The 15,425-nt window shown below is 40.6% G+C and overlaps 1 protein-coding gene across 1 annotated transcript in view; it reads right to left on the bottom strand.

Annotated features, from left to right (window-relative positions):
* ppp1r16b (protein phosphatase 1, regulatory subunit 16B) overlaps nt 1-15,425 on the bottom strand; it is a 161,710-nt gene that overhangs the window by 100,922 nt on the left and 45,363 nt on the right. The window contains exon 2 of the mRNA XM_012876624.3: nt 11,772-12,224. Within this exon, the coding sequence (XP_012732078.2) occupies nt 11,772-12,039 (268 nt within the window). The 5' untranslated portion in view covers nt 12,040-12,224. The remainder of the gene's footprint in view (nt 1-11,771; nt 12,225-15,425) is intronic.

Genomic DNA, 15,425 nt, shown 5'->3' with positions numbered 1-15,425 from the left:
ACCTCATACTGTCGATGGTAAGGAGGTAATTGTCTGGGCTCATTTTGAACCCATCTTACCTTGGTAACTTGCTGTGTGGGTTTCTCCTGTTTTCAGACACTTCTTTGTATTTTCATGTGTTTTGGTCCATCACTAGCCAGACACCCCTGTTTTTAATTTGTCTGATTACTGAATTGACTGGTGATGTTTGAGGCGGTGAGCTACGATTTGTACAACAAAACTGATCAGAATCAGAATCAGAAACTAGTTTATTGCCAAGTAGGTTTGCACTTACAAGGAATTTGACTTGGTGTTGATAGTGCAGACAAAAATAGATATATACAGAATCTATAGCTATATACACAGTATGTGCATATATCATGTTAATTACCGTGGATATCCTGTTGTATACAGATTATACAGTTAATGACATGTCTGGGTTAATTCCCTTTGTGTCATTTCAGTTGATTACCAGGCAAACGACACGGTTACTCTACAGGGTTAGTTTAGTTAGCCAAGCAATTCTGTGTGAATACTTGCGTCAATAAACCTTGTAAAAGACAGTAATCGGATGTCCGGATTTGAATGAAACAGTTTCATTAGTCAATCGTGCCATTTACAGTGGGAGTTATTGAACTAAAGGTAGTTAGTATAATAAAAACTTACATTTGAAGTCACTAATTAGACAATAAACACCGGGGTACGCCAAAGCTTTCTGGGGCCTGCCCGACTGCAGTAGCTTGGCCCGAAATGGACCATCAACAGGACAATGGGTCTCAAAGAACGCAACAAATCTAGAACAGAATAGCTGAACAAGTAAAGAAATGATTGTGATTTACTGAAGCCACGTAGTAAAGAAGAGGGACCCAAAACTTCTTCACAACAATGTGAGAGGCCTTTAGTCCTTCAGAAAAGGATTAGATTTAGCCAATGCTGTTTGAGGCGGTTCTATAAGCTATACAATTATAGAACCTGAGTTGTGTAATGGATTTATTTTGTTTTAAAGAACAATAACATTGTGGAATATGTCTGATTTAATCAGAACATTAAAGAACCAGTCCCATTTTTGCCGCTTTCATCATCTTTCTTCCATTCCTGTACATCTTAATAAAAAGAAATTAATAAGTTAGGAGTGTCAACAGAACACTGTTGCTTCAAAGATATGCAAACCGATCCTGCGTATTACCTGTCGGATCAGCGCTTTACGTCAGATCCAGCGTTTGAAAGCATCTAAAAGGAGGGGATGGACGACCGGATCAGACAGTTTTTTATTGGCTGATGAACGTGGTTCAAAAGTTGAGCCTTTTATGTATGCGAGTAAAACACATATGAAGTTAACTTGGACTCGCTCCATCATTATCACTGTAATCAAAGAGAACAGGTACATTGATGTTGTTACAGAGCAACCTACATCATCACAGCAAAGACCCGTTTACCTACCATTGCCGGACCTGTGCGCAGTTCTGTTTCATGTTTTGCGCTCATTACTCCTTCGCCATGACATGATGGGGACACCGTCTCAGAAACAGATTAAGAGACTTAACTACAGGTAGGCAACACTGACTACTTCTCAGAGATGCGTTGCTTTACTTTTACGGTTTATTTATTTAATAAATCCACTAACAAGCAGAGAAGAATACACGAAGAGTCTGAAACTACCTTTTACACGAGAATTAGAGGTGACAGGGAGCTGCAAACGCAACTGTCTGGCAACAGAGAAAAAGACTTTTGCTTGCTCTTCGGTGTTGCATAGTCTTTAAAAAAATAAATATCTGCAACAAGTCAGAACCGGGTCTAACCAGGCTCACAGAGAGGCATTGAATCCATTTGTATCAGGGTGCGATAAACTCTATTGTAAGGTATAAGATGTCTCTTCGCAAGCTAAAAGCAAGCCGATGTGTTTGAACTTTCCGCTCAGGGTACGTCTGAGCAGCGTGTTCTCACACAGGAACAGAAAGTTGTGCTTGACCACTTAAACATCACCTCATCAGTGTGAGCCATTGCCTTCTGGCAGCAGATAAAAGCAGACCACCATTAAAAAAAAAAAAAAACATATTTGTTCCCGCCTAAAACTACAATTTTCAGAACATCTCAGAACATATGAGTAAGTTGTGGATTATATTGTGAAGCTGCAGCAGGCATTGTGCGCTACAGTCTGTTCTATCATCACATATTTACAGTATTCATTTTAAAACGTGAATTATCTGATTTATCTCACTGCTGAAATGTGTTGTATTCTCTCAGAGAGCTATAGCATCCCCCCCACCACCCCAAAAGGTCAAGTACTTGGACGGTCTACTTGAAGTCAGAAACTATTTTTCCCAAAGGGAATATAAAGTGCATCGTATCACAGTGTGGGGATTGACCCGCGACTACTGGAACATTTTCGCTGGAAGACCAAACGGCTGCACAAATGCATCAACCACACAAAAACACACCATGTTATAATTATATCCGTACTTAGCAGGAAATTATCGCTGCTCGGATCAAAACATTGAGCACTTCGATAAGATTTGCGGTCATTTTTAAAAAACAAACTAATTTAATACACTACATAGTTCACAGCAAAACATTTACTCATAACACTTTTTTTTCCCTCATCTGTGCAGTAAGAACAGGAGTCCTCCCTGTAGCCAGACATCTCTCACACAGGAAAGGTCATCGACTAAAGAAGATCCAATTAAATTTCTCAGCTTTTCATTCTGATTTATGACGGCGTCGGTGAAGGATGGGTGTGATATCTTCGCACCGGTATTTGAAATGAGAAGAGAAGATAAACCAGCACGAGTCATCTTTAAACATGAATCTGAAAGCTGACGTTAAAAAATCAGCAGAGGAATATAAACACAAGACGGGATAGTCTGCGTTTTTCTGATGAATTCCCCTTCCTTCTCCTTGCACTCCTCCTATCTTACTTTCACTTGTGCGGGGTTTTTTTGATGCCATTCTGCTGCTGCCATATGCCTTGGAGCAGCTAAGCCTATTTAGGCCTCTGAGGAGAAGCCCTTACCACTCTAATAAGACAGCAGAAGACAAAAACTCCTCTGAGACCTAATTTGCACACAAATAACTAGTCAGTGAAAAAAAAAAAAAAATTAGACTGAACCACATGAGTATTCTCCTTCCAAGAGGTGATACACACTTGTGGAGTATTTTTTTATTTTATTTTTTTCATTCCCCTCCTATCTCCATTTGTGTTTTTGCGGCGATGGTGTGACAGGAATAAAGACGGCCCAAAACCAAACGCAAAAGCCACACGTCTAAAACTGGAATGTGGATTTTTTAAGGGCTGCTTCTCAGACTGCAAACGTGGAAGTTTGTGAAGTTTAAGTTCAGGGGATAAGTGGTAATTAGAGTGCTGGGTGTTGTCCTTGTGAGTGGGTGGATAAATGGAGAGCATGGGTGGGATGAGGACGGCGCTGCAGAACAAAGGCAGGGTTCAACGAGGGGCACGTCTGGAAGATCTGTGGAGTCGCATGACAGCGAGGACACTTCAACTATCTAATTAGCCACTGCTACAGAGGTTTTAAAAAAAAAAGGCTTGTCCCTGTTGGTCCACTAGATTATAAAAATCGCTTGCACGCCACAATGCCTTGCTAAAGTTTTCATACTCATCCTATTATCAGCCCTTTGAATCGTCTTGTTACTGAAAAGTGCTTTATAAATAAACTTGCCTTGCCTGATTAGAGCCACAAACACTGTAGATCCACCTGCAATTACAGCTCCAAGGTTGTTGTGTTTTTTTTTTTGCTACACCTTCACAGCTTTGCACGCCTAGAGACCGATACTTCTTCTTTGTAAAATAGCTCAACCTCGGTGTGACTGGACGGAAAGCGTGAACATCACTTTTCAAGTCTCGCCACAGATTCCAAATTGGACTTTGGTCTGTTTGCTACTCGAACACGTAATAGGCTTTGATCCAACCCATTATGATGCAGCTCTGGCTTTATATACAGTATTATCCTGCTGCAAAGAAGCTCTCCACTCTAGTTTCAAGTCTCGCATTAAAGAAGAAAATCTCCACAGCATGATCCTGCCAACACCATGTTTCACAATGGGGACGGTGCATTTAAGGGGAAGATTCCCGTTTAGGCAAAAGACGGTGAAAAAGTTGAATTTAAAAAAAAAAAAAAGTTTAATTTTCATCTAATTTAACCAGAGCATCTTCTCTGCAGAGTTCCCAGGCATGAAAACCTTAAACATGACTTAATTTAGCTTTTTTCTTCTACCTCTTCCATCAAGCCCCGATTTGCTGAGTGCATGACTAATAATCCGTGGCAACAGATTGCTCCCACCTGAGCAGTGGATCTCTGCAGCTCCTCCAGAGTTGCAGTGGGTCTCTTGGTTGCTCAACTCGCCTGGCCTGTCAGTATAGACAGATGACCATCACTTGGTAAGCATGCAGCTGTGCTATAATCTTTTTGTTTTCAGATGATGGGTTGAACAGAGCTCTGTGAGATGTTCGACACTTGGGGCAGTTTTTTTTTTTTTTTTTTCTAATCTAATCCTGCTTCAGTCTTCTCCACAACTTTATCCCTGACCTGTGTGCTTTGTACCTTAATCTTAATGGGTCTGTTTGTTAATGAGAGACACTAACAAACCTCTGAGGCTTCCACAGAACAGCTCTGTTTATATTGACATTAAAATCACACACACACACACACAGGTGGACTCTGTTGCATAAAATCAGGATAAAATAAATTGACGTTTGAGGCAGTCATGTGACCAAACGTGAAAAAGTTCAACGGACTGTTATTCTGACATCCGGTTCATTTTCATCTGAAGTTTTTCGGCCTTGTTTTGCAATTTAAGAATTTGTCAACATCAAGCAGTCTTTCAGTTCAGATTTTTTATCTCACAGAAATAAAACGGAGAGGGATTAAAACACAAGAGGGACTTAATTAAAGTTTTTTTTTTTTTTTTAAGTCCTCGTTTGAACAGAAGGAAGTGTGTCCAAGACTTGCTTTGCAGCTTTACAGTAAAAGCATTATTAATCACTTAAAGCTGTCACAAGCAACGGATTATGAAGATTGAAAATGTTTCTTCTGAGCAGCACACACCCTTCCTTTTTAATTTCTTGTGAAAACGTCGGCGGCCGTGAGTAGGAATCCTTTTCGAGGCGAGTCTACGGAGAAAACAAGTCAGAAATGTTCTGCTCTCTACAATAAATAAGCCACAACGATTCACAGAAATCACAGCACAGAAGCATTTTAAGACCCATCTCCGCTAATGGACACTTTGCGAAGCGGTTAGTGAAAGTGCCGTTCACTGGCTCCACTTTCGCCACCCACTAAAACTCAGCTAATCAACACAAGGATTCAGCTGCATCCAGCCCTGATGACGAGGACGACAATGAACCGCAGCAGAATAAATGCTTGTTTTCTTCTTCGAGGCGTACGTATTGCACGCATGAACTCCCAACACACGAATTGACACCCTGATTTTACAGGCAAACGTTAGCTCAGTCGATACGGCGTGTTTGCTGCCGACTGTCCACCCTGACCCCGCTGCTCCCCAGTGGGACGGTTGAGAAATCCCATCAGACTCGAAAGGGCCGGCAGCCACACAGAAAGAGGCCGAGGTGATTCAGAGTAATTTCACAGCCATCACCCCTCGACGCTGTGAGGGGTCGCAGGGTTCAGCAGGGAGGCGGCCTGAGAGCCAAGAAGCCCCTCCCCATGAAGCCTTTCTCCCCCTCTTCTCTGCAGTGTTGCTCTGACTAGCAACAACACACACAGTTAAGAGTAAAATTATCAATACCCATCGCTCTTCTGACAGAAAGCACAATTAACTTTTGGAGTGGCCCACCCGTGGACCCGATCAGATTAGGGTGATAATTGATAAAAAAAGCAAACAATGATTCATGATTTCATTTCTTGGTTAAATGAAAATGATTTAAAATCTAAAACTGCCAGGGGTATGAATAATTTTGGGCTTAGCTTTCAGACATTCACTGGGAAAAATGTGTTCTCTTGTTAAGATCTTCAGTCAATTGCTTTTCTTTGTAGAAAAATATATATATTGAAGTGCATAAATTACACTAAACTGATTCATTTAACAGCCAAACAATCTAGCTTTTGTAAGACACAAATTATGTATTTAGTACAGCTGCCGCCTGCTGCTGATACCCTGAATTATTGACAAGAGCAGATTGTTATATTCTTTTCCATTTTTCTATTCTAATAATATATTTATTTATTTATTTATTACATGTTTTACCTGCAGATGTCTGGGCTTTGCGTATTTCTGGAGTCTTTGCAGATGGCAACCATTTCGTTACAGGAAATAAGCAAGAGGTCACTGAAACTTAGACACCTTTTGAATTCCAATAATTCAAGCTAGGTTTGTTGATGAATTCCCTTTTCAGGATGGTAACGCAATTTTCCTAAAACCTCTCTTCTAGAGAAAGGTGTTTCAATTCAAAGACATTACTTAAACTGTTGGATCTCAATCTAACAGACAAAAATATAATGGACATGGCATGACAAGGAGCCATGATACAAAACCCAATTAATGAAAAATATTAGTTTTTATTAGGAAATCCATGCTCCAACGTCTAAGTTGTCCTAAAAGCTGGATGAGGTGCCATCTGCAATGCCTTTGGTTCATGATTCCAGGTATTTTCATCAGTGAGCGAGTCAATTTCTCTTTTTCGAAAGCGGCAATAAATTACAATGTAATTTTGTTCTGTAAGGTATGAATAAAAACGTCTGAATGTTTGGTCATTAAATAAAGTAAATAACTTAGCCCATCATCCACAAAAATCATTGCATATTTCTTCCCCAGCTGGAGACATGACACACAAAAAAAAGAATTGACAGAAAGACAAATGAACCCCCGTGGTGCATTTTCTGATGGGAATCTGAAAAAGCTCCAGCAGAATGTGTCTTCTGATCAGCTATTTAAAGAAATCTGTTAGATTGAGTTATTAAATTCATAAATAACGGCACAGTCTGAGCTTGGTTTTTGTGCCGCCAAAAAAAATAATTAGTGGATAATTAGCATCAAATCACCAGCATCTGAGCCAAATAAGCCAAATGGTTAAGAGTGTTTAACCCCAAGATGAAGCTCACGGTTAAAGTGTCTTCCTGACGATTCTTATTCTGTGCGTCTTGGACACAATATAAAGGGATTTTTATGTAATTTAGAGAGGATTTGTTGGTGAGGAGAATATTAACACGTATCATTATCTGAGGTCAAGAGAACAAAGATGTTTTGTTCCTGAATGAATGCTATTCCAGTGGAAAATGTAATAAAATTGTCCATTCAATAGGATTAAACGTGTTCAGAAAGATTATTTTAATCTCCTCCCCTCTTCCGTTGATCTCATCTTACACAACCTGTGCGCTGGGCATGTTAATGTCAAATCATAAGACCTGCTGTCAGGAGGAAACAGACCGCGGTGACATGCGGCATCTCACTTGACGTTCTCTCCAACGGCACCTGAATGGCAAATATCACACAGACACTGCTGTTCTCCTCGTAACTCTCTCTGAAGTGTGTCAGAATGACGCGTGGGAATGGTGCAGAGCGCCAGCATCTACGCGAATAATGTAAAACGGCCCGGTAATGGTATGTTAAGCCCCAAAACGAGACGCTTAGGTGATTTAGTTTCGGCTCACTGCATAAACGGATCTAAAAATAAGTAAAATCTTCTTAGAATTAGTGTTTTTTTTAACCTAGATTTCAGCAGGTAAATAATATGAGTATTTTTACCCCTAAAATAGGATAATTAGACATCCTGCACTTGAAATAAAATGATGGAGATGAGTTGTTCCTATTTTAAGTGCAAAAATCTTATTCCATTGGCAGATTATCTTATCTACCTGCTCAAATCAAGAACAGATACAGTAATTTTAAGAACATTTTACTTAATTTTAGTTCCGTTTTTGCAGTGCTCTCTCTCATGGTCCAGTTGCAAACAAACGCACGAACATGAGTTTGTGTACACATTGTTTGAAATCTACGTCTCCTCTCTGGCTGGAGAGTTTGGTCCCAGAGCTTCCAGAGCGGAAGTTCTAATGACAGGAAAACACACACACACACAAACACACACAAACACACGCATTAAATACGCACAACTGCATGCGCACAGATTTCAGCTTTTAAACGGTCTCTGCTGTTCTAACGCTGAAGTTCACAACAAACGGCTGGCGATTGATTTAAAAAGCGTGCATACCAAAAACCGCCGTACTGTATGCATGTCAACACAGAGAGAGCGGGGAGAGGAAACAGAGAATTACAGGAAGCGAGCCGTCTACTGCTACAAATCACAGATTAAATGCGAGCCGCTCCTGCTTCTCGTCTCGTTACAGCCTCAGTATACGGTCAGCCTTCGGGTCGACGTCTCAACCGCTGATGTGTTTACGTGTGTCTGAATGTCCCTGAAGATGTCCCCCGCTGCAGCGCATGGGCTTTTAAAAAACTTTTCATCCCAGACATGTTGGATGATTAAGAACAATCTGACGTAACACAGGTTCATGTTTACAGCTTTCTTGTCTCCATTCTCACCCCGTAGCGGTCTTTTTGCCTTTTCCTCCGTCTTCTTCTCAATCTCTTTATAAACAAAAAGAGGGAATAGTGGCTTCTTTCATTTCCATTCCTTATCAGCGTCCTTTCTCTGGGTTATTCATCTTACAGGCAACTCGTGGGTCGAACCAAATGCCAAACAGACATTTTTATTTTATTTTCTTCAAAAGAAATCTTTGAACACATTCCCACAGCTCCGCATTCTTTATAGCACCTTTGCCTTTTTTTTACTTGACCCTACCCTAAAACCATGAACATGTGAAACCGTGATTCCGTCCTGAAGTATTTCTGTAAAAACAAGCCGGGAGCTCACGAACAGTCTGCCGGATCAGCCCAGCGTGGGGAGACACAACGCCTGATCGAGCATTTGGGGACCGGAGGGACTGAGCAGGAAGATTATCAGGCACCCGAGCCAGCCAGCTGCCACTGGAGCTGTGTGGGCAACGCTTACATCCTGTCTTCCTTCTGCTTTTTATCACGCTGCCTCTTTTCATGGTCACCCTCATTAAACAGCGGCGATAGCAGACGTTCCTGTGCCCGGGCGCTGCCTGCAGGAGTTAGAAGTGTCGAAAAGCCTGCGCATATCAAACGTGCAAAAACCGAGCAAAGAAACCTGCTGTCGACGTGTCCAAAGTGTGGAAAAAGATGAGGTGAGACGTGTTTGAATATACAGAACACCGTATTCACTTTGAGTAGGAGGTTTCACGAGAGTTTTTAATTGGAGAGTAACTCAGTTGTCTTAGGCAGATGAAACAAAAGTACATGAAAGATAGTAACAAAGCTAAGAGTAAGCCAAATGTTACACCTACTGAAAAATATTGGCATCTCGGTAGGGCATTTGGATAAATGTCCTGTCCAAATTCATCTGGAAACCCTAAATGTTATGAATATTATGCACAGCGATGGTAAAAAAATAAAAAGGAAAGCACACCCTCTTTCAGGTTTGGGGTTGTTTACCCACAGCTCTCTCAAGGTTCCTAGCTCAGCATTTCAATCCGGTTGAGATCTGGACTTCGGTCCATAGTTCATTTCATTTTTAGACATTTGGCTGTGGGTTTTCTGCTGAGGCGGATCACTGCTCTGTTTCATGAACCATTTGTCTTCTACCCCCAGGTTCTGGACAGATGGCCTCTAATTTGTCTTGAGAAAACGTCAGTAGTACTTCATGATCAACTCAGTGACTCCAAGGCAGCCAGGTCCTGTGGCTGCAAAACAAAAAACCCCACCCCCCCAGCACTGCTGTACTCCACAGTCTGAGGTGTTTGTTTTTCTTCAAACATGAGGCAGTACATTATGGCCAAACATCTGAAATCATCTGTCCAATAGGATGTGTTCAGGTGGTAAACCTAAATCATTCCTGCACATTCAATTTAATTCAAAGATCTTTTATTAATCCCAAAATGGGAAATTAAACGCCTGTGTAACTCGTGGAAGAACCTTTCCCCCGGACGCCTTCTCACCACCATAGATGTTTCAGTCTGTAGCGGATTTTCACAGTAATCTGTTTACATGGACAGCAAAAGAAGCAAAACACTGTAACCCATGAGTGCAAACTGATTGAGAACACACAGTCTGTGTTTATTTGTATTCATCCAGCTGTAACATCTATCACAAAAAAAAAAATGTTTCCCCAACACAAAACTGATCTCACTTATTTGGCCAGACATGCAGGTTGGACTGAAGTTAAACTACTTGTTAACAATATTATATAGTCCTGTTACCAATTTAAAGTTAAACCATGACCTTTTTTCCAACAAAAGGACCTTCATCTTCATAGACAAATGTTTTTAAATCTGCAAAAAAAAAAAAAAATAACACCTTTAAAGGACTGTTTAGTCTGTCCTGTCGTAACGTCACATAAAAGCTGCCCTTCAAAACTGACTGAAGTCCTAACAGCTTTGAAATCATCTTCCTTTGGTTTCCCATGATACTAATCCCTGAAAAAGCTGTAGCTTACACCTAGATGTGTCTCCCCCTTGGAAGTGGACATAGATTATTGATTAGCCCCATGTGGTTTTTCCAGGCCAAACTGAAGACTCAGAAAGCTGCAGCTGATGGTCCAACATGCATAAAGGGACTTTCTGTGAACTGAAACCAGCAGAAGAGCCCAACAACAAGCTTTAAACGTTTATAAAACCATTTTCCACATCGATCCAACACCACCAAGTCCGGTAACAAGCAACAACAGCGTCTCTACCACTTAATGCACTTCCGTCCTCTGCTGATGCGCATGTTTCTACAAGTAAATGAAGCGTGTCCTGTTATTATAAGTGTCATGAAAGTGACGTGGCCTTGTGGCGGCATTTCTAGCTGTAGAGACGGCCTGCGAGCAGAAAGTATAGCTGTAGGCTGTTTTTTTTTTTTTTTTGTTGTGACAAAAAGAGTTCAAACCACTTTCAGGTTAAAATGACATTAAATTAGATGTCATATATAAAAGCTAGCAGCATGTTATCATTTAGGCATCCCAGACGCGCCGCCAAAGCATCGCGGGACCGTCACTGCAGCAGGAAAAACAATTATTATCTCCAAACAGAGGGGGATTTTTTTAATTAAAAGACTGGCAGAGTTGCATCTCAGTGTGACAACTCCATTATTCTCACGATGATAAAGCGGACTTGTGGCAGAACTGATTTGTTTCCAGTGGCGTTTTCAGAGACCAGGTTGAGCTAATTGTTTTTCCTGACATTTCCATATCTGTGAGATGAACAAGATGAGGCCGTGTAGATGTTCACGCGTGTTGGCACGGTTTGCGGTCAGCTCAGTAACGACACATGACAGGACATTTTGAAAAGAAATGCACAGATTGGACTGATTGGTGACTGGGATCTGGCAACTTTAAGCTCAACTGTCAAAAAAAAAAAAAAGATAATTATTTCTATCAGTAAGTGAATAATAAACCACTGTTTGGTGTGGATAACTTTACTGAAAGAGGAAGAGTCAAATGAGCCATGCGTAGTGTCATAATGTCAATTTCAATTCATAGATGAGTAAAAAAAACTGTTTTACGTGGCTCACTCTCACGCTCGCTCTCGGTGGGATGTTGTCTCTGAGCATGACACGTATAATTAATGAGCCTTTATAGTAGGAAAACAAAAGATTTTAAATGCTGTAAACTATAATTCTTCATGGAAATCAGAGTTTTCCGGGGAACCGTAGATCACAAATCAGCCATAAATCTCTGATTTTGTGCATCTTTAATATCAAATATCTCTTGTCTTTACAGTTACTCATTATAACAGTCAGTAATTTACAAAGTCAGCTACCTTCATCGGGGTCGTTCCTGGCCGAAGCCTCCAGAAGGGCCACGCTGGCAGCGAAGGACACCCGCCTCTTGGACTCTGACTGCTGGAGGCTGATTATGTTGCGACTCTTCTTGTCGGCCTTCCTCTTCCTGTTCTGCATCTCCTTCTCGTACACGGCCCACCTCTTGAGCTGCTGGGTACGGCGCTTCTGTGCTGTCCGCAGCCTCTCCAGACTGGGCACCTTGTCCAGCTGCTGCAGCTCCTGGATCAGCTCCAGGTGGTTGGCCATGCTGCCGGCGGGGATGGATAGCAGCAGCTGCGGTGGATGATGAGGATGGTGATGGTGGAGAGGGGAGGTGTTTTTTTTTTTTGTTTGTGTTTTTAGGTGAGGTGGGATTCTAGCGAGGTCTGCATCTTCGGCTGTGGCCTCCTCCCTTTATCCTCATCATCATCCTGTCAGTACCAGTGAACGGCCTGAGAGCAGAAAGAGAGTGAGAAGGTGTTACTAAAATATTCACAGAGGATTTAAATAACTGAGACATGCTGCGTTGCAAGAATATTCATGCCCGCTTTAATATATTTTTCAGGAATTTCATTTAATAGGGCAACGCAAAGTAATGCCTCATTATGAAGCAAAGAAAAAGTAATACGTGGCGTGTCCTTTTCAAAATAATACAGAAAGTTTGGCTAGCTTTGCTGAACTTCGAACAACCCTCTTTCACTTCAATTCCAGCTGAAAGTGTTTTGCATATCGAGACCCGGAAGTTTTTGCCCGTTCTTCTTTGCAGAATAGCTCAAGTTCAGATTTAAAGCTCTGCACACGTACATTTTTAAGTCCTGCAACAGATCTTCAGGTAAACTGAGTTTTAGACTATAAATAAGCCATGAATATGCTTAGATCTAGATCATTTCACTGTATCTGTAATGTGTCTGTGTCAGGGCTGGCCCAAGGCATAAGCAAACTAAGCGGCTGCTTGAGGCCCCCTGGCCACCCCATTTGTTTTTTGTTTGTTTTTGTTTTTTTATACAATTAAATAACTTAAACAAGTGATATAAATGAATGAATGAATGATGATGAAATAATTAATTTAATATGTTTAGTGACAGTTTGTATTCAGAAGTTTTAATAAAAGAGCGAAGTATTTTAAGTATTGTTTCTTCATTTATTTTGTATTAATACATAACCTCATTGTATTCGTTTATAATATTCGCTATAACATTATAGCGTGACATTTGTGTCGATAATCTTCTATCGACATCTATTTAGTTTGAGTGAGTTGTGTGTTTAGCATTGTTGTCCTGCTGGAACTTAAACCTCCGTCTCTTTTGCAACATCCTACAGGACTTCTTTCAGATGGCCCTGTATTTATCTCCAATAATCTTCCCAAGAACCCTGACCAGCTTTCCAGTGCTGATTAAAGAAAAGCCTTTAATTCAATTCAACAATAGTCAAGGAAAATAAGTGGTAATGGGCGGAGGGGGGCAAGTTCTGTGCCAGAGAGCTGAAGATGGAATTTCTTTCTCTAATTACAATGTTTGTGCATCCTCTTTGACAGTAAGTGAACTCAAGTGCTTGTGGCAATAGAAAGCATCAGGGGGAGCTGCAGAGAGATGAATCTATCCTATTTGGTGATAAGACTAAACAAAAACAAAAAAGTTATTTGAAACGATCCCCAAGTAATCACAATTGCCAGACTTACTACTGTACACAACCTGATTCACATTTCCTCAGGCCTGCGGCTATTTACTAGTGAAGCCAACCTGTCCTGCAGCATGAAGAGACTAAATGTTTCGCACCGTAACCTGTAACTGCCTCCAGTCTGCCATCAGACTCACGTTTCCTTTGCACCTCATACCCAACGTCTGAAAAACATGGACAGGAAACAAGCTGAACAATCACTTCCTACAGCATCAGTTTCAGTCTGGGGGTTAACGGCGAAGTTCGTGTGTCAGCTATCTTTATCACCCTGAATCTACAGGCGAAGAAGCTCAAACGTTCCACAAATGGAAATAAAACTTTTGTTTTTTTCCGGGTCAAGATGCGAGCGCGTCCTTGACTTTTCACGGCAGCAGAACCCACTGTTCAGCAGACGCCTCGAGAGGCGGACAGAAAGCTTTTATGCCGCGAATGTCTTTAACACGGCAAATGATTCGTGAAGACCTGGGTCACGACCTGAAGGCCGATCACAAGGATTAGCAGCGGGATCTTGAATTACTTTTACTTGAAGCTTAGGCTGGCCGCGGAATCACCATCTAATATTCATGAGCTAAACAAACAGCAAATGCAAATAAACAACACATGGGCTGCTTTCATTCGCTGCTTTGCACAAATTCCTGTTTTCTTAAAGCGATAGGAAAACATTTTCCTATAAAAAAATAAAAAAAATGGCATCTAGTTTAAGCCGTTCCAGTAGTTTTCCCTCATTTATTTAATGCAAGAGATGTAAAAGCTGATTAAAATAAATGTACTGTTTCAAAGGTTTATTATTTATATTATTTATTTGTGCAACAGTCACTTCTAATTACTGGTGATGTTTAAATTACTTGTAGAGATATTTCAAACCAAAATAAAGTTCAGTTTGAGTGAGTTAGGCATTGAACCCCATATGTTTGCATTTATACACATATTTTAGACAAACAATTTGCATTAGGATAACTAATATTAGCTTATATTACATTATACAATGTCCTGCTTATTATGCAGGACATTGTAATTTTTTTTTACAATTTTGATCTATAATAGAAGAATACAAGTATAAGAAGCTGATGTAAGCTGCTTAGTTAGTCAGGCTATCTGCTTAGGTAACCAGCCTGGAGCCGGCTAATTCACAGACAATCCTGCAGTAAAACAGCATTGCTTTAATAAGAGTAAGATCTGGTGTTGCTTTTTCCACAAACAGATAGAAATATTTCATAATAGCAGAGTTTGGTATTCTTGTAAATGAGGGAAAGGTGTAGCTGCATTCTTTCTGCCAGCTGGTATGCAATGTGCAGCAACAGGCTGAGGAAGGGCATTTCTGTGTTTCCCTTTGCTTCATACAAGCAGAGAAAATGCAACAAGTCCAGCGCCAAAAATTCATTCGCTTTCCCTTTAAAATCCTTTCTCCCTCTAATGTTATTAATAAATCTTGAAAAACATGGACTAGAATAGACTTTGAAAGCATCAAGCACCATATTTCTAAAAAGAGAAAAAAAAAGGGTATTACCAAAACTCAAATAGTTATTATCTTTGATGTGTTTCTCATCCATTCAGCAGCATAAAAACAGACTGTTGGGCCTATCTTAATGCACCATTAGAGCTAAAAGAGGGAGAGCACCATGCTGAGTGAAAGAAGGCAGACTGTTTTGATGAGGATGTTCGGTGCAAAGAAAAGGTCACATAGATCCTGTGATTTCATCTGGAGTGTATTTCATGCTTAATTATAGAAAATGAAGGGAACAAAAACACACAGCGGAAGAAATATTTCTCTCATATTAAGAAAAACAAGCACACATTGATTTAAAGGTAAAAATTATCTGATTTTGCTAGATAAGTTAAGGTCCCAAAAGGACAGCTACCCTTCAAAGCTGTTGGTGAAGCTCACTGATTTTATATGGGTTTGCCTAGCAATAAATAAAAAGAGTCTTTGATGAGCAGTGGCAGATTCTTTTTATGCACTATTGTGATTCGTGAAC

Source organism: Fundulus heteroclitus, chromosome 20 (genome assembly GCF_011125445.2).
Source record: "Fundulus heteroclitus isolate FHET01 chromosome 20, MU-UCD_Fhet_4.1, whole genome shotgun sequence".
Lineage (NCBI taxonomy): Eukaryota > Metazoa > Chordata > Actinopteri > Cyprinodontiformes > Fundulidae > Fundulus > Fundulus heteroclitus.
Note: the sequence above shows the minus strand (reverse complement) of the source record. Positions and strands in the feature narration are given on the sequence as shown.